The sequence below is a fragment of the Salvelinus alpinus genome, chromosome 21, assembly GCF_045679555.1.
Source record: "Salvelinus alpinus chromosome 21, SLU_Salpinus.1, whole genome shotgun sequence".
NCBI lineage: Eukaryota > Metazoa > Chordata > Actinopteri > Salmoniformes > Salmonidae > Salvelinus > Salvelinus alpinus.
Genome location: NC_092106.1, coordinates 13,740,214 through 13,759,481, shown reverse-complemented (window position 1 = coordinate 13,759,481; position 19,268 = coordinate 13,740,214). Strand labels below are relative to the sequence as shown.

At 43.0% G+C, this 19,268-nt stretch overlaps 1 protein-coding gene across 3 annotated transcripts; it reads right to left on the bottom strand.

Annotated features, from left to right (window-relative positions):
* Positions 1-17,157, bottom strand: LOC139548554 (protein yippee-like 2). 3 transcript variants are annotated; one of them, XM_071358277.1, is made up of 5 exons: positions 16,965-17,157; positions 12,958-13,195; positions 11,433-11,476; positions 11,085-11,193; positions 1-3,345 (listed from the first exon to the last, which is right to left on the bottom strand). In XM_071358277.1, the coding sequence occupies exons 2-5, from the start codon at positions 13,072-13,074 to the stop codon at positions 3,256-3,258; spliced, it is 360 nt and encodes a 119-aa protein (XP_071214378.1). In that variant the 5' UTR covers positions 13,075-13,195; positions 16,965-17,157; the 3' UTR covers positions 1-3,255. The 3 variants fall into 3 exon arrangements, with proteins under 3 accessions (XP_071214378.1, XP_071214380.1, XP_071214381.1); XM_071358279.1 differs by lacking the exon at positions 16,965-17,157 and adding an exon at positions 15,553-15,814; XM_071358280.1 differs by lacking the exon at positions 16,965-17,157 and adding an exon at positions 15,330-15,533.
* Positions 17,158-19,268: the final 2,111 nt, after the last annotated feature.

The window sequence follows — 19,268 nt, the reverse complement described above, 5'->3', positions numbered from 1 at the left end:
TACAGGTATCAAGGTGATGCTTTAATTGACCAAGTTCCAATGATATTGTCACTCCTATATCTCCTCCTTTTACAAAAGACACTAAAATGGAAACATTTTCAAAGAGTAAAAAAGTAGTAAATATCGTTCAACCGACGAGGGCTATACCAGAGAAAGCATGGCAAGAATCCAAATCATATGACGATCATAGATAAGAGACATTACATATTACTATTTACATTTAGTAACACAGTCAGATTTACATAAATTATAATATATGTATGCAGTGCCTTCGGATAGTATTCAGACCCCCTGACTTTTTCCACATTTTGTTACATTACAGCCTTATTCTAAAATTGATTACATTTGTAAAAATCCTCAGCAATCTACACACAATACCCCATAATGACAAAGCAAAAAAAGGTTAGGGTTTTGCTAATTTATCAAAAAATACAAAACAGAAATAGCTTATATAAATAAGTATTCAGACCCTTTGCTATGAGACTCGAAATTGAGCATCCTGTTTCCATTGATAATCCTTGAGCTGTTTCTACAACTTGATTGGACTCCACCTGTGGTAAATTCAATTGATTGGACATGATTTGGAAATGCACACACCTGTCTATATACAGTATAAGGTCCCACAATTGACAGTGCATGTCAGAATAAAAACCAAGCCATGAGGTCGAAGGAATTGTCCATAGAGCTCAGAGACAGGATTGTGTCGAGGGTACCAAAACATTTCTGCAGCATTGAAGGTCCCCAAGAACACAGTGCCTCCATCATTCTTAAAAATGGAAGAAGTTTGGAACCACCGAGACTCTTCCTAGAGCTGGCTCCCCAGACGAACTGAGCAATCGGGGGAGAAGGGCCTGGGTCAGGGAGGTGACCAAGAACACGATAGTCACAGACAGAGCTCCAGAGTTCCTCTGTGGATATGGGAGAACTTTCCAGAAGGACCACCATCTCTGCAGCACTCCACCAATCAGGCCTTTATGGTAGAGTGGCCAGATGGAAGCCACTCCTCAGTAAAAGGCACATGACAGCCCGCTTGGAGTTTGCCAAAAGGCACCAAAAGATTCTCAAACCATGAGAAACAAGATTCTCTGGTCCGATGAAACCTGGCACAATCCCTACGGTGAAGCATGGTGGTGGCAGAATCATGCTGTGGCCATGTTTTTCAGCGGGAGACTAGTTAGGGTCGAGGCAAAGCTGAACGGAGCAAAGTACAGAGAGATCCTTGATGAAAACCTGCTCCAGAGTGCTCAGGACCTCCAGACTGGGGCAAAGGTTCACCATCCAACAGGACAACGACCCTAAGCACACAGCCAAGACAACGCAGGAGTGGCTTCGGGACAAGTCTCTGAATGTCCTTGAGTGGCCCAGCCAGAGCCTGGAATTAAACCTGATCGAACATCTCTGGATAGCAACGCTCCCCATCTAACCTGACAGAGCTTGAAAGATCTGCAGAGAATAATGAGATTAACTCCCCAAATACATGTGTGCCAAGCTTGTAGCGTCATACCCAAGGAGACTTGAGGCTGTAATCCCTGCCAAAAGGTGCTTCAACAAAGTACTGAGTAAAGGGTCTGAATAATTATGTAAAATTTAATTTTAAATAAATTAGCAACAATTTCTAAAAACCCGTTTTTGCTTTGTCATTATGGGATATTGTGTGTAGATTGTCCTTACCCCCCCCCCCCCCCATCAATGTAATCCATTTTAGAATAAGGCTGGAACCTAACAAAACATGGAAAAAGTCAAGGGGTCTGAATACTTTCCCGAAGGCACTGTATATTAAGATCTATCATTTACAAAAACATAATGCATTATATCACAAAAAGAGAAAGGCTATCCATAACCTTGGCTTTTAACAACAATTCTCAACCCCACGGTTGGCAACATTTTGACCCAAGCAAAACACATTTTTTATATATATATATGTGTTTGGTCAATTTATGGTAGATGGGTGGGTTCTTTGGTTGTGCTAGGGACGTCTACAGCCTCTGATTGGAAGTCTCGACTGCCAGTCAGTTGCCGTGGATACCATGGAGATTAGTTTGATTAGTTGTGTTGCTTAGTTGGCTTCTGTTCAGAAAATCTACAGGTCTACTGTACAGCTTTGCTGTTCAGTGTTTTAAGTGAGGGCCAGGTAGTAAATTAGTGTGTGTAACAATCTATGAACTGCTATGGTCATCCCAGACTGAAAGAAAGCTTCAGAACATCAACCTTTCAGAATGTCATAAGAGCATCTCCTAAAGGCCTCCACATCCTAACTGCTTCAGTGGCCAAAACACTAGAACCAATCTCCAAGCCTGTTCAAGTCAGAGCTTCAAAAGTCAAAGATGTTCAATTTAATCCAAAGTGGTGATGGTAGATGTATCCTGACTTACATCAGACATAACACATGAAGGATCCAAACATCGCAAGACATGATTTCAGGCATCTACGGATGATGGAGAAAGCCGAAACACTGACTGAGCAGATTCTTCTCAGAGTTTAGACTTAAATCCTTCACACTCCCTATCTTCCTGACTCTCACAACAACAACTGCTGCCGCTGAAACCTAGAGTGGATCACACAGCTGTGCAACCAGCTGCTACTACAACCTCACAACCAGGGTGGACTAGAATCCAGGACCTGCCCTCTCCCTGACCCTCCTCCCCTTAACCCTTCCCTCACCCAGCCCCCAGAGGCCTCATCACTGTACCAGCTGGCACGGCCTTTGGTGGATCAGATCAGCTGGATTTGGGGATAATCATCTTAGGCCATCTCATTCACATACAGACGAGAGCTCCCATCAGCTCTTTAACCCAAGGCTACTGACCCTGCCAGGGCCTGGTCCCTCCTCACACTGCAGGCCAGCCAGCCCTAACATAGATAGTAACACAACAACACTGGCCTTGGCCTGGCTCTCCATCTGAAGAGCTACACATCAGGCTGGGATGTTGGTCTGGGACATGCATGTTTGTTTGTGTGTGTGTGTGTGTGCACGTGTGTGTGTTTGCTTGCCATTGTGCGTGTGTCTGGTGGTGTCCATCCATCCCCAATGACATCCTCCTCCAGTCCAGACACACACAGAACCCAGAGGGGCAGGTCAGGCTGCTACTACAGCCACACACACACTCCCCTACAACCTCCACCCTGGAGGCTGCTGGTGTGTCATCAGGAGGGGAGGATAGAGGTCCATGGTAAATCAAAGTCGCACACTCACCCCCTTCCCTCCCATCCACCCCCATTCAACCCCGAACCGAGTCACGGACGGCGCTTCGTCTTTCAGTCCCAGCCATTGTCCTTGATCATGTGGGCCAGCTCGATGATGAACTTGCCCTCCTTGTACTTCTGACTGCTCTCAAAGGCATGCTCCTGTATTGGAGTGTCAGGGTGGGGGAAGAGACAGGGTGAGGGAAAGGGGAGAGAGAAGGAGGGAGAGATGTAGGGAAAGGGGAGAGAGGGAAGGGGGAGAGAAGATTAGGCTTTTCCAGGATGAGAAATTTCACACTCATTGCCACTGAAAACACTGTCCTCTGATTTCACCTCCAACCTAACTGAACCACGTCATATAATGGAGCATTGCAAGGAGTGCTGTAGACCACTGCAGATTACAAATGTAATCAAATGTGTTTTTACTGTACATCTCAATATCCTGTTTAGTCTTTCCTATTCAAGCAGAGAGACATTATCAGGTTTCACGTTCTGGAACTCGACGACGGTGTACAAACAACCGTGTCAGGAATATGAATGGCCTCACCCCACGTTTCGTTATATCTGGACAGACGTGTGAGGTATGTGTGTGAGTCATAACAACCCCCCCACCCCACACACACATAGTGTTCTGAGGGGGGAAGTGGCAGTGACTACCGGGCATAAAGCCATGCTGATAAACGGGACAGCTGGTATGTGGAGCAGCTGTGTGTTCCACATTGACCTGCTGCTAGAAATACCACCTTTACTAAGCACTGAACATGGAGGCACAATTATATTTCAGTGCAAATATAAAGCTGTCTACATCTATTACTAAAATATATATACACAGGGGAGCAACTGGTTTTAGAAGTGGGGGGGACAGAACTTTTTTTTATCCAGTTGGAAAAACACTCCAAACAGCCCACCTGATCGCTCAGAGGCATCCGCATGGTCCTAAAGCACACCATTGCCTCGTTTTGTATCACATTCCAATGATAAACAGACAAAAATGCAATGTCTGAATGCATATATATATATATATATATATATATATATATATATATATATATATATATATATATATACAGTTGGAAGTTTACATACACTTAGGTTGGAGTCATTAAAACTCGTTTTTCAACTACTCCACAAATTTCTTGATAACAAACTATAGTTTTAGCAAGTCCTACTTTATGCATGACACAAGTCATTTTTCCAACAATTGTTTACAGACAGATTATTTCACTTCTAATTCACTGTATCACAATTCCAGTGGGTCAGACGTTTACATACACTAAGTTGACTGTGCCTTTAAACAGCTTGGAAAATTCCTGTAAATTATGTCATGGCTTTAGAAGCTTCTGATAGGCTAATTGACATAATGTGAGTCAATTGGAGGTGTACCTTCAAACTCAGGCCTACCTTCAAACTCAGTGCCTCTTCGCTTGACATCGTGGGAAAATCAAAAGAAATCAGCCAAGAACTCAAAAATTTTAGACCTCCACATGTCTGGTTCATCCTTGGGAGAAATTTCCAAATGCTTGAAGGTACCACATTCATCTGTACAAACAATAGCACACAAGTATAAACACCATGGGACCACGCAGCCGTCATACCGCTTGGAAAGGAGACGCGTTTAGTCTCTTAGAGATGAACGTACTTTGGTGCGAAAAGTGCAAATCAATCCCAGAACAACAGCAAAGGACCTTGTGACGATGCTGGAGGAAACGGGTACAAAAGTATCTATATTCACAGTAAAACGAGTCCTATAATCGACATAACCTGAAAGGCACCTCACCAAGGAAGAAGCCACTGCTCCAAAACCGCCATAAAAAGCCAGACTACGGTTTGCAAATGGCACATGGGGACAAAGATCTTACTTTTTGGAGAAATGTCCTCTGGTCTGATGAAACAAAAATAGAACTGTTTGGCCATAATGACCATCGTTATGTTTGGAGGAAAAAGGGGGACGCTTGCAAGCTGAAGAACACCATCGCAACCGTGAAGCACGGGGGTGGCAGCATCATGTTGTGGGGGTGCTTTGCTGCAGGAGGGACTGGTGCACTTCACAAAATAGATGGCTTCATGAAGAAGGAAAATTATGTGGATATATTGAAGCAACATCTCAAGACATCAGTCAGGAAGTTAAAGCTTGGTCGCAAATGGGTCTTTCAAATGGGCAATGACCTCAAGCATACTTCCAAAGTTGTGGCAAAACAGCTTAAGGACAACAAAGTCAAGGTATTGGAGTGGACATCACAAAGCCCTGACCTCAATCCTGTAGAAAATTTGTGAGCAGAACTGAAAAAGCATGTGCGAGCAAGGAGGCCTACAAACCTGACTCAGTAACACCAGCTCTGTCAGGAGGAATGGGACAAAATTCACCCAACTTATTGTGGGAAGCTTGTGGAAGGCTACCCGAAACGTTTGACCCAAGTTTAAATGATTTAAGGCAATTCTACCAAATACTAATTGAGTGTATGTAAACTTCTGACCCACTGGGAATGTGATGGAAGAAATAAAAGCTGAAATAAATCACTCTCTACTATTATTCTGACATTTCACATTCTTAAAATAAAGTGGTGATCCTAACTGACCTAAGACAGGGAATTGTTACTAGGATTAAAAGTCAGGAATTGTGAAAAACTGAGTTTAAATGTATTTGGCTAAGGTGTATGTAAACTTCCGACTTCAACCGTATTTATGTATATATATATATATAAACGTGAGGACATTTTCTTTGCTGAGTATGTGTATTATATATACACATACACACATATTCAACAAAATAATGTCCTCTCACTGTCAACTGCGTTTATTTTCAGCAAAGTTAACGTGTAAATATTTGTATGAACATAAGATTCAACAACTGAGGCATAAACTGTAGTAACAGTCAATGAAGCTGGTGGCCACAGCATATACTAAGTACTGCAGAGCATCTCCTCCTCATGGACTGCACCAGATTTGTGAGATGTGAGATGTTAGCCCACTCTTCTACCAAGGCACCTGCAAGTTCCTGGACATTTCTGGGGGAATGGCCCTAGCCCTCACCCTCCGATCCAACAGGTCCCAGATGTGCTCAATGGTATTGAGAGCCGGGCTCTTCGCTGGCCATGGCAGAACACTGACATTCCTGTCTGGCAGGAAATCACGCACAGAACGAGCAGTATGGCTGGTGGCATTGTCGTGCTGGAGGATCATGTCAGGATGAGCCTGCAGGAAGGGTACCACATGAGGGAGGAAGATGTCTTCCCTGTAACGCACAGCGTTGAGATTGCCTGCAATGACAACAAGCTAAGTCCGATGATGCTGTGACACACCGTTCCAGACCATGACGGACCCTCCACCTCCAAATCGATCCTGCTCCAGAGTACAGGCCTCGGTGTAACGCTCATGCCTTCGACGATAAACGCGAATCCGACCATCACCCCTGGTGAGACAAAACGGCAACTCGTCAGTGAAGAGCACTTTTTGCCAGTCCTGTCTGGTCCAGCGACGGTGGGTTTGTCCCCATAGGCGAAGTTGTTGCCGGTGATGTCTGGTAAGGACCTGCCTTACAACAGGCCTACAAGCCCGCAGTCCAGCCTCTCTCCGCCTATTGCGGACAGTCTGAGCACTGATGGAGGGATTGTGCGTTCCTGGTGTAACTCGGGCAGTTGTTGTTGCCATCCTGTACCTGTCCCGCAGGTGTGATGTTTGGATGTACCGATCCTGTGCAGGTGTTGTTACACGTGGTCTGTCACTGCGAGGACGATCAGCTGTCCGTCCTGTCTCCCTGTAGCGCTGCCTTAGGCATCTCACAGTACGGACATTGCAATTTAATGCCTCCTTGCAGCATGCGTAAAGCACGTTCACGCAGATGAGCAGAAACCCTGGGCATCTTTCTTTGGTGTTTTTCAGAGTCAGTAGAAAGGCCTCTTTAGTGTCCTAAGTTTTCATAACTGTGACCTTAATTGCCTACCGTCTGTAAGCGGTTAGTGTTTTAACGACTGTTCCACAGGTGCATGTTCATTAATTGTTTATGGTTCATTGAACAAGCATGAGAAACAGTGTTTAAACCCTTTACAATGACGGTCTGTGAAGTTATTTTTACGAATTATCTTTGAAAAACAGGGTCCTGAAAAAGGGACGTTTCTTTTTTTGCTTAGTTTATACATTTATTTATTACACACACACACACACACACACACACACAAAACCAGTCAAAAGTTTAGACACCTACTCATTCAAGGGGTTTTCTTTATTTTTACTATTTTCTACATTGTAGAATAATAGAGAAGACATCACAATTATGAAATAACACATGGATTCATGTAGTAACAAAAAAAAAAAGCATAAAAACAAATCAAAATATATTTTTGATTATTCAAGGGGGCCACCCTTTGCCTTTGACAGCTTTGCACATTCTTGGCCTTCTATCAACCAGCTTCATGAGGTAGTCACCTGGAATGCATTTCAATTAACAGATATGCCATGTTAAAAGTTAATTTGTGGAATTTCCTTCCTTCTTAATGCGTTTGAGCCAATCAGTTGTGTTGTAACAAGGTAGGGGTGTATACAGAGGATAGCCGTATTTGGTAAAAGACCAAGTCCATATTATGGCAAGAACAGCTCAAATAAGCAAAGAGAAACAACAGTCCCTCATTACTAAGACATGAAGGTCAGTCAATCCGGAAAACTTTGAAATCTTCAAGTGCAGTCGCAAATACCATCAAGGGATATGTTGAAACTGGCTCTCATGAGGACCGCCACAGGAAAGGAAGACCCAGAGTTTCCTCTGCGGCAGAGGATAAGTTCATTAGAGTTAACTACACCTCAGATTGCAGCCCAAATAAATGCTTCACAGAGTTCAAGTAACAGACACATCAACAGTTCAGACGAGACTGCGTGAATCAGGCCTTCATGGTCAAATTGCTGCAAAGAAACCACTACTAAAGGACACCAATAAGAAGAAGAGACTTGCTTGGGCCAAGAAACACGAGCAATGGACATTAGACCGGTGGAAATCTGTCCTTTGGTCTGATGAGTCCAAATTTTGGTTCCAATCTCCGTGTCTTTGTGAGACGCAGAGTAGGTGAACGGATGATCTCTGCATGTGTGGTTCCCACCGTGAAGCATGGAGGTGGTGTGATGGTGAGGGTGTGCTTTGCTGGTGACACTGTCTGATTAATTTAGAATTCAAAGGCACACTTAACCAGCATGGCTACCACAGCATTGTGCATCGATATGCCATTCCATCTGGTTTGCACTTAGTGGGACTATCATTTGTTTTTCAACAGGACAATGACCCAACACACCTCCAGTCTGTGTAAGGGCTATTTGACCAAGAAGGAGAGTGATGGAGTGCTGCATCAGATGACCTGACCTCCACAATCACACGACCTCAACTCAATTGGGAAGGTTTGGGATGAGTTGAACCGCAGAGTGAAGGAAAAGCAGCCAACACGTGCTCAGCATATGAGGGAACTCCTTCAAGACTGTTGGAAAAGCATTCCTCATGAAGCTGGTTGAGAGAATGCCAAGAGCGTGCAAAGCTGTCATCAAGGCAAAGGGTGGCTACTTTGAAGAATCTAAAATATATTTTGATTTGTTTAACACATTTGACTACATTATTCCATATGTGTATTTCATAGTTTTGATGTCTTCACTATTATTCTACAATGTAGAAAAAGGTACAAAAATAATGAGTAGGTGTGTCAAAGTTTGACTGGTAATGTCTATATATACACACAGTGCCTTCGGAAAGTATTCAGACCCCTTGACTTTTTCCACATTTTACGTTCCAGCCTTATTCTACAATGGAGGAAACCTGGAACCATTCCGACGGTGAAGCATGGTGGTGGCAGCATAATGCTGTGGGGATGTTTTCCAGCGGCAGGGACTGGGAGACTAGTCAGGATCGAGGGAAAGATGAAGGGAGCGAAGTACAGAGAGATCCTTGATGAAAACCCGCTCCAGAGCATTCACAACCTCAGACTCGGGCGAAGGTGAACCTTCGAACCAGTCTGAGATCCTGAGCATGTTTTCATCAAGGATCTCTCTGTACTTTGCTCCCTTCAACTTTCCCTCGATCCTGACTAGACTCCCAGTCCCTGCCGCTGGAAAACATCCCCACAGCATGATGCTGCCACCACCATGCTTCACTGTCGGAATGGTTCCAGGTTTCCTCCAGACGTGAAGCTTGGCATTCATGCCAGAAAGTTCAATCTTGGATTCATCAGACCAGAGAATATTGTTTCTCATGGTCAGAGTCCTTTAGGGGCCTTTTGGCCAACTCCAAGCAGGCTGTCATGTGTCTTTTACTGAGGAGTGGCTTCTGTCTGGCCACTACCATAAAGGCCTGATTGGTGGTGCTGCAGAGATGGTTGTTCTTCTGTTAGGTTCTCCCATCTCCACAGAATAACTCCAGAGCTCAATCAGAGTGACCATCGGGTTCTTGGTCACTTCCTTGACCAAGGCCCTTCTCCCCGATTGCTCAGTTTGGCCAGGGGGCCAGCTCTTGGAAGAGTCTTGGTGGTTCCAAACTTCTTACATTTAAGAATGATGGAGGCCATTGTGTTCTGGGGGACCTTCACCCTTCCCCAGATCTGTGCCTTGACACAATGCTGTCTCGGAGCTCTATGAACAATTCCTTCGACCTCATGGCTTGGTTATTGCTCTGACATGCACTGTCAACTGTGGGACCTTGTATAGACAGGTGTGTGCCTTTCCAAATCATGTACAATCTATTGAATTTACCACAGGTGGACTTCCATCAAGCTGTAGAAACATCGAAAGCTTGATCAATGGAAACAGGATGCACCTGAGCTCAATTTCGAGTCTCATAGCAAAGGGTCTGAATACTTATGTAAATAAGGTATATATTTTTTATTTGTAATACATTTTCAAACATTTCTAAAAACGTGTTCGCTTTGTGATTTAATGGGTTTTGTGTGTAGATTGATGAGGAAAAACATTGATTTCATCAATTTTAGAATAAGGCTGTAATGTAACAAAATGTGGGAAAAGTAAAGGTGTCTGAACTTTCTGAATGCACTGTATATAGGCTACATTATAAACTGGGTGGTTTGAAACCTGAATGCTGATTGGCTGACAGTCGTGGTATATCAGACCATATACCACGGGTATGACAAAACATTTGTTTTTCCTGCTCGAATTAAATTGGTAACCAGTTTATAATAGCAATAAGGCACCTCGGGGGTTTGTGGTATATGAACAATATTACACGGCTAAGGGCTGTGTCCAGGCACTCCGCTTTGCGTTGTCCCTAAGAACAGTCCTCAGCCATGGTATATTGGCCATATACCAGACGACCTCGGGCCTTATTGCTTAATTATACAGTATATAGGCAACATGATATAGGGCCTACTTATTCTCGATACATAAAAACAGATTTTTATTTTGAATGAATTCTAACCCTTTGTCTAATTTGTGATTGGATAAGCAGTTGTTCTTGTTACTGGTCAAACTGGTCTTGAATCACTACAGTTATCTCAGTGTGGACAGCCCAGCTCTTGTCCATCATGAATGGCCACCATCTCTGAACTAGGAGAAGGAGGTCAAGTTGGTTGAGTTCTTGGAAAATATATAGGCCTACATCATGAGAAATATGCCCCTCAGATCAAGATTGAAACAGCAAGGAATCCCTTTACTGAGTCAGCCTATGTACTGTAATGTTACACTTAAGGTAGGAATAATGGGCCCAAAATAGTCAAAAAATTAAGACCAGAACTCATCTATGTCAATACCATAACATGCACACTCAATTGTTCCAAAACCTTTATTAGTTCACAGCGTTTCAATCCTACAACGATCTAATATGCTAATAAAGCTATTACTAATGAAGGTAATAATGTGCCTATCTTCTCTAACTCTAGATGCAGTTCTAACCTCCCCTGACACGTAAACACTCTTACACTCACATATTTCCAACCCAGAGTTGTCTTGCAGTTCTCACAGTAGATATCTGCCACAGCATGCAGGCCCGTGAGCAACACCCTCTCTTCCGCCGGCCCGCACCCCACGTTCACCCTGAGAGCGAGAGAGAAAGCAAGCTCATAAGCTGTTCGATTCGTAAAGGTTGCCTGTCTATACTGAGTCATAACACACCCACTCACACACTAGATATTACCCAAAAGGCACTTCATACTAAGCTAGATAGGGACCATGCTCATACAGTAGAAATGAGCATCTTCATTGTGATTGTGCTCACGGGCTGAGGACTGGATCGTGGCTGTACTGTAACTACATGCAGACACACTGATACTCACACTGAGTTGAACAGATAAGCTCTGCCTTGGCTCCCCTGGAAAGACTACAGGAAAAGAAGATAAGTAGGTTAAAAAGGAGGAGGAGTATCCTCAGCAGTCAGCATTAAAGCCACAATCTGGAGTTTGTTTCAGCCCCGCCACTTCATTGACATGATCATTGAACAGCAGGAAATATCCCAGATTTTGCCTTTAAATTAAGACTGACTGACAGACACATGTGCTTTTGTACAGGTGAGGGTTTACTTTACATAGTGTAGCACATGGAAAAAGTCATATTCAAACACACAAGCTGTAGAAGTAAGATGGCGGTGAAATGAGCGACAGAGGCGCAGTACGCTCGTTTTCAGTCTGAAAGTGCAGCATCAGCTGTAATACTTGGTCCAAGTGTGAAGGAGTCTGCCAGCAGCGCTTTAAGACAGCTGCAGCAAGCACTCAATACCTTTCTAGTTATTACAGGGCGATGCACTGAAAGTTCAAATGAATCTATAAAAACGACAGTATTTATACAGGTGATGTTGAGATGGACATGTCTTTCTGGTAAGCCCTGGAGCCCAACAGTAGCGTGTTCTCCCATGCGCTCTCTTGGGAATGACTTGCACATTAGGGCAGAGTTTCCCTTACATACCCGATTCAGCTGATCACCAAACCCTTGCTTAGTAGAATCAGGGTCAAGTTCATTAGGCACAAAACAGAAGAAAACAGAGTGTCTACCTGGACTTGTCAAACAAGAAACACAAATGTTCTGTTTTAAAACATTTGAAAACGTTTTCAGTTGTATGCCCTAATGAGCACCACCCAGGTGCTGGGCTTCAAAGAGTGACAGCCTTTAAAAAGCAACAAACCTCCTTGAAAACAGCCTATGTAGCATCGATATGAGTCAGAAACAGTTATTCTAGTGTCCAAATTGACTACAAAGTGGAAATAGGATGATTTTGGTTATAAAGGAAGTCTCGTGTAAAAGGAGTTTAGAACATCCGTGAGTCACAATGGGTAAATGATGATGTCCTTTTGCCCACTAACATGGGGTGAACAGCTGCGGCGATTTCTCTCAATCCAATAGCAGCATAGACAGTGAGACAGACCTGCCCAGCAGCTCCGACTGCTTACATAAGACAGCAGGTTGCGCATTTTTTTTACTTGAGAAATACTGCACCAAACACCTTAGTTAGATGTAAAATTGATCAACTTAAACATCCTCTGTAAAAACGTCAAACTTAATTACAGATTTATTGAGTTATCTTAGATTCATTCTGGGGATTTTGAAGAAAGTGAAATACGCTTCTGTGTCTAGTGTCTGATGAGGGACAAACATCATTAACCAAAACGTGGAATCGGTCAGGAAACGCACCTCCAAGACTGAAATCTAGTTTTTCTAATAAGCAACAGAAAAACATATGTGCCTTTAGGGGTGTTCAGTGGCTCTTTAAAGGAAATGTGGAATAGATTGAGGGAAACACTATTAGAGCAAGCAGCGTTATTAGGGGATGAACGGTTGTGGTCGGTATGTTAAACAGTCAGTGTTCACCTTGGAGATGAGCTCGTCGTGGTTGGCCAGGTGCGCTCTGCAGTGGATGCAGCTGTAGGTTCGGTGGCAGCTGGGCAGGTAGGCCTGGAAGGTTTTGGAGCGTGTCATCCTGACCATCGGGTGGGGCGGGGTAGGGGGGCGGTGCAGGAAAGGGCTGCCGGCCCAGCTAGGCTCGCAGGGGAAGCACCGCAACACACAGGTAAGGGCCGTGGTGGGGGGCGGGGCGGGAGGCACACACCTGGTGAAGCGGAGCACAGGAGACACACACTGATGAAGGTGGTCTATAGTCAAAACCTTGTTTTTTTAATCTAATCGCTGTGTAGGTTGTTGGCAACACAGCACAAACAGATCTGGGTCCAGGATAATCCATGTGTGGTTATAAAGAGATTTTAACTTGAGTGCCTTGGATTTTTTTTGTGTATATATATATATATATATATTGCTGCATATCATTGTCTATCTTTACACACTGTAAGATCCGAAAATCTGTTAGCCTCCATTTGTTCTCTGCATATGAATTAATGTTCAGTAGGCAAATTACTGTGCAGTGGAGCATGAATGTGTACAGTATGTAGCCTATGATAGATGAAAAATGTCAGGTATTCTATACTGAGTTAAGATTAGACTGTGATCTCATGATCATTATACTGAGACACAGTAGCCTAAAAATAATTTAACTTGACTGTTAACAGAAAGAGGCTTGTAAGGGAAAGGCTGTGTGCTATAAGCCTTTAAGACATGCCCTTGTTTTCTCTGTAGGCTTCTGTCTCTGAGCCATCAGTGTGGGACCGGGGCATAAAGAGACCACTCAAAGGGTCTTGCACACACACACTTTAACCCCAAAGTCTTTCCTTTCTCCCTGTCATTTTAGGACAAACATGTGAGGATAAGACTAAAGCAGAGTTTAGCACATATCTAAGTAATCACCACAATCTCCATAGACTCCAATTAGGAACAGGGTGTTACTCTAAACCAGGGTTGTGGTCAATTCCCTTTCAATTCAGTCAATTGAGGAAGTAAACTTAATTCCAATTCCACATTTACCTCCTTGAAACGCATTAAGGAATATTGGAATGGGAACTTGACCCCAACCTTGCAGTAAATGAGATTGCAATGAGGGGGCAATGAGGTTCATCTAGTCAAACAGCCTTGGTTAGAGACATGTATATCTGTTATCTGGCAGGTTCAAGGCCTGTCCTGACATAATCTTGAAATATGGAGCTAAATACAGATCTGATGTGTTTAGTTACAGTTAACTGTCAAAGCAGTGATGTACTCTATGAATCCAATATGTTCTGTGGCTAATGGATGACGAGTCAACCACACTCTCTAACGGGTGGTTAGATTACCTAGGTCTATTTCTGTCTCATGGGGATATCACACAAGCATGCCTCACCCACATAGAAACACACACTTACACAGCAGAGTTGATATATGTTGATTTGGGGAAATCAAGTATTGTGAAAGAGATGCCTTATGTCACTGCCTTCTGACTCACTTTCCCACTTTCCTTCCAAAGGATCCATTCCCAAGCTTTTCCAATGCATGTCAGTTACTTGAGAGATGAAATGAGAGCGGAGTTTCATGTGCATTACAAACGGAGACGCCTTGTCTGCACAAATCACATTAGCCTTCCAAATCACCTCCATTAGTAATGATTTTCCACCCTCGACTCAGATATGGAAAATAATTTGGCCAGGTCTCTCAGTTATAAGAGATATTATAAACGGGGTGATTCAAGGCCTGAATGCTGATTGGCTGACAGCCGTGGTATATCAGACCGCATACCACGGGTATGACAAAACATTTATTTTTACTACTCTAATTACGTTGGTAACCAGTTTATAATAGCAATAAGACACCTCAAGGGTTTGTGATATATGGCCAATATACCACGGCTAAGGGCTGTTCTTAAGCACGATGCAACGCGGAGTGCCTGGATACAGCCCTTAGCCGTGGTCTATTGGTCATATACCACACCTCCTCTGGCCTTATTGCTTAATTACATCTCCATGTGACATATGCACAGAAAGAGAGTAACAGATATAGAAATAGCAGGTGAATATAGTCACTTGTATCTAACATTTTATAGTTCAACTCAACATGTGTTGCACCGGTAGTTTCTTAGGTGAGAGGCTGACTGACACTTTGAAGAATCCTCCATTCATTTTCATAAACCAGATCATCTTTTGATGCGCTCATCTAGAAAAGGATCTCGTTCAAGACCCAGCATTTGTTTGTAGACTAAATGCATCCACTACAACAACAACAACACAGCAAGCGGAGGCTCTACCCTGCTTTGCACCAAAGCCTCTTTGTTTCATGTCACAGAAGAAAATCTAAGACAGCTAAGAATAAATCCAAAGACTAACCCTGACAAATTCTGTCCCGGTCAAATAATTATCCAAAGATAACAGGGATGGGATCCGCCAATGCTATCTGAGCTTGCAAAAACTGCTGCCGTGTTTTTCTGACACATCACCATCACCTTCTCCTGTTTCTGTCTGCCCCTCAGCCTCGCCCCTGAAGGCTGATGTTCTGAGCTGTCTGGTATTGGTATAGTCTGGGTGCCACACTACATGCCACATCACTTACCAGCCAAAAGGTCCTCGCTGGTATAAAAACAACAACCTTGCTTACGTAACCGGAGAGGAGCTGCTGCTGCGGTCGCTCGGTCGAACAGAGAGGGACGATGATAGTGATAGCAGCCAGGGGACAGAGAGAAAGAGAGCGAGACGGATGGATGGACGGACTGGGGAGCATGCGTCCTTGTGTTTGGGACTCTAGCTGTCCTTCATAGCACACAGCTCCAACAGGAGGCTTTATGTAGTTTCCTCTCTCTCTCTCATTGTGGCAACAGACAGCATAGTGATAGTGATGCGTTACATCACTGACAGCAACAGACTGAATCTCAAATCCTCTTATCTGATCATGTGTCCAGGTGTCACGTGTGTGTGTGTGTCTGATTGGGGGGCTTGTGTATTTACACATATGAATCTGGTCAGAGACAGTGGCTGCCTGGATCACTGTATATAGGGCAGACCTTTAGCCACCACAGTTGGTGGGGATGCCTCGGTTTGGCAATGCAAGGAAGTTGATTCAACATACACACATCCGTGTAGGCACATACACACCTTGTTCATGAGTGTGTTATATGATCCAAAATTATGTCTTGGGTGTAGAGTAACATGTCATTATTTGAGACAACATCTGTCTTTACATTATATGATGCAGAAAAAGTATTTACTCAGCATTGCCTTTTAGCGTCACACTTTGAACAGTCCTATAGAGGAGTTGAAGTGCTATGTTAAGGCAACACGTGTCTATTAGCGCCAGTTGTCTATAGGAGACATGCAAATAAATAATTTGACAACGGTCAACTAGAGGATTAGGCTCCAGGCGATTCAACACCCAACACAGAAGCCATAATAAACATGACGTAGACATGTTCACTGGCATAGCACACACCGCCGCAGACCCAGGGTTGGGATCCCACCTGAGGTCTGGTCCCCCAGATAGCATGATTTTTTTTGTTGAATGACATGAAATTAGTTTTAAAAGTTCAACATTGTCTCTCAGCCTCATGGAAAAATGTATAGACTAGCTGGAAATTAGCTCTAAAACAGCACAATTTTCTCAGCCTCATGCCAAAATGTGTAAAATAGCATGAGATTAGCTATATAACTGCAAATATACCTTGCGCTACACCAATGCATATGATGATATTGTCAGCAGGCAGGATTATGTTCACGCACTCGATGTTCTCATATCGTATTTCTGCCTGCGGCTGCTGGTGGCGCAGGATCAGGCCACGCGTAACGTGTAATAATAATAACAACCAGCTCCACTGCAGACCTCGCCATCCCATCCAGGCCCGCAACATAAACAACCAGCTTGCAACATTCTGAACTACAATGGGCAATTCAATTAAAACAGCATATTCAACCATTTATATATATATATATATATTTATATATATATATATATATATATATGCAAGGATTTACCTTTGAATATATGAAAAATATGTTGATCACTTAAAAAAATCGCGCCTCCTCGTTTTCCTCGTAGCAAAGCCAAACCTATATCCTTCTTTGCATTTCTTTCGAGGTAAATGTCCTATCCAGCCCTGACAATCGTGCAGACGCAATGTTTTTAAGCGCGCGGTTCCCAGGCCGAGTTTGACGTAATTACACAGAACCACATTGTACTTCGGCTGGAGACAAATTGACAGCCGTGTCCGCCAACCAATACAGCGATAAGGCATAGCAACACTGCGCTTATTGGTTATGAATAGACAGGAGCAACCAATACTTTTGCTCGTAATAACGGCTGGCTACCTGCAGTTCTTTTCAGTTTTAGGACAGAGACAGATATGGATGTATTGAAGAATATGCTGCGGAAATGTATATCATTGAAAAATTGTGATGAAATTATGTAAATAGGCAGAATAGGCACAGCAATGGACTATGGACTTCAACATCTTAACTTTTGATCCAAGATTAACCCTCCAGATAACTTGTTCTGATGTTCGGTGGGCTCTCCTTGTATCCTACTTCAGGGTTCCCCAAACACGGTCCTGGGGTCCCCCTTGGGGGCACGTTTTGTTTTTTTGTCCTAACACTACACAGCTGATTCAAATAATCAAAGCTTGATGATGCGTTGGTTATTTGAATAAGCTGTGTAGTGCAAAAACCAAAACGTGCAAAACGGATAATTTGTTTCCAGTCTTTATGTAACTGATTGCTGTCTCCTAGTGGTGGTTTTAAACCACACTCAAAATAAGAGGTTAAAGTAAAGGTTGTGTGTGAAAGCAGATCAGCGCCATCTGATGTTTATACTTGGGGGTGAGGTGCCTTATTGCTATTATAAATAGAAACAATCTAATGTCTTTCCAAATGGCTTCAACATCTATAAACTTGCCCTTAGTTTAATGGTCATTTAGCTGGAATCCTGAGAGACATGACACATAGATGCGTTGCTTTTTCTGTTGATATGCTTGATTGGTGTATATTTTATCCAGTGTGTTTTAGATTCTGTTGTAAATCTTAACTGACTGACGTCTGGAGATTGTTTGTTATAACATACCATATCTCTGGATGTTAGTGGTATATAAAGCCTAGCAGTAAAGAACGTTGGGCCAGTAACCAAAACGTTGGTTCGAATCCCCGAGCCGAATAGATGAAAAAGTAATCGATGTGCCCTTGAGCAAGGCACTTAACCCTAATTGCTCCTGTAAGTCACTCTGGATAAGAACATTTACTAAATTACTAAAATGTACATGTAAATTTCGAACTATATCACGTGTTGGATATTTATTTTGAAACTGGAAAATGGCACAAGAAGATGCACAAAGGTTGCCATTTTTTCTGGTGAGATGAGCAAAGGGGCCATCAAACAACTTTTGATTCCATTAGCAATCTTACTGGAGCTAAAGAAGTCCAACAAAATTGTTAATTTTAGTATTAGATTGAGGACACAATTTCAATGGATTACGAGTCATTTAAATCACAAACAACGTCAATTTAGTCTATTTCCGGCCATGGCGGAAATGTGCAGAGTTGAGCATTTAGGGTCAATCATGGCATCATGTGTGAAATATCTTGCACTGGAGATGATGGTGCTCAAAATGTCAACACAGGGGTGGGTGTCTTTCTACGTAGCCAGATACAGTGTGGCAAAAAAGTATTTAGTCAGCCACCAATTGTGCAAGTTCTCCCACTTAAAAAGATGAGAGAGGCCTGTCATCATAGGTACACTTCAACTATGACAGACAAAATGAGAAAAAAAAATCCAGAAAATCACATTGTAGGATTTTTAATTAATTTATTTGCAAATTATGGTGGAAAATAAGTAACATCTTGATGTTTCCGATGCTCAGTTAGTAAAATGCATTGACCCAGTCCTAACTTCAGGAAGACTCGGCTCTCACTGGTATGATGGCCAACCGCCCAAACAGGTTTTGGAACCACTGCTTTACTAGATGCCCCTAGCTGATGTCACCCCTCAGATAACACACTAAACATCAAACTGTGGTAGTTGGGGTGTTGTTTATTAGGATCAAACGGTGGGAGATGGGGTCATGATGTGGTTGTGATATTAGGTAGCCTAATATTGCTTAGCCACTATTTTCTTTCCATCTCCATCATGCACATGTTTATGAAGGAAGCCATTTGAAAGTTATATAGGTTATTCACAGAGTGTACTACAATTCTACAAAATGAAAATGAATCCCTAAAGAATGAACTGGAATTTATGGTGACACCTTTGGAAAAGGGTGAGATCCGAAAAGAGTACTTCTGAGTTGACCA

Bases quoted from the DNA above. Each gene is read 5' to 3' on its own strand.
- LOC139548554 (XM_071358277.1), bottom strand. From the start codon at position 13,074: ATGGTCAGGATGACACGCTCCAAAACCTTCCAGGCCTACCTGCCCAGC. The intron at 11,194-11,432 runs GTGAGTATCAGT...TCTCGCTCTCAG, and splicing joins GCTTATCTGTTCAACTCAGT to GGTGAACGTGGGGTGCGGGC. The intron at 3,346-11,084 runs GTGAGTGTAAGA...ACTCCAATACAG, and splicing joins CAACTCTGGGTTGGAAATAT to GAGCATGCCTTTGAGAGCAG.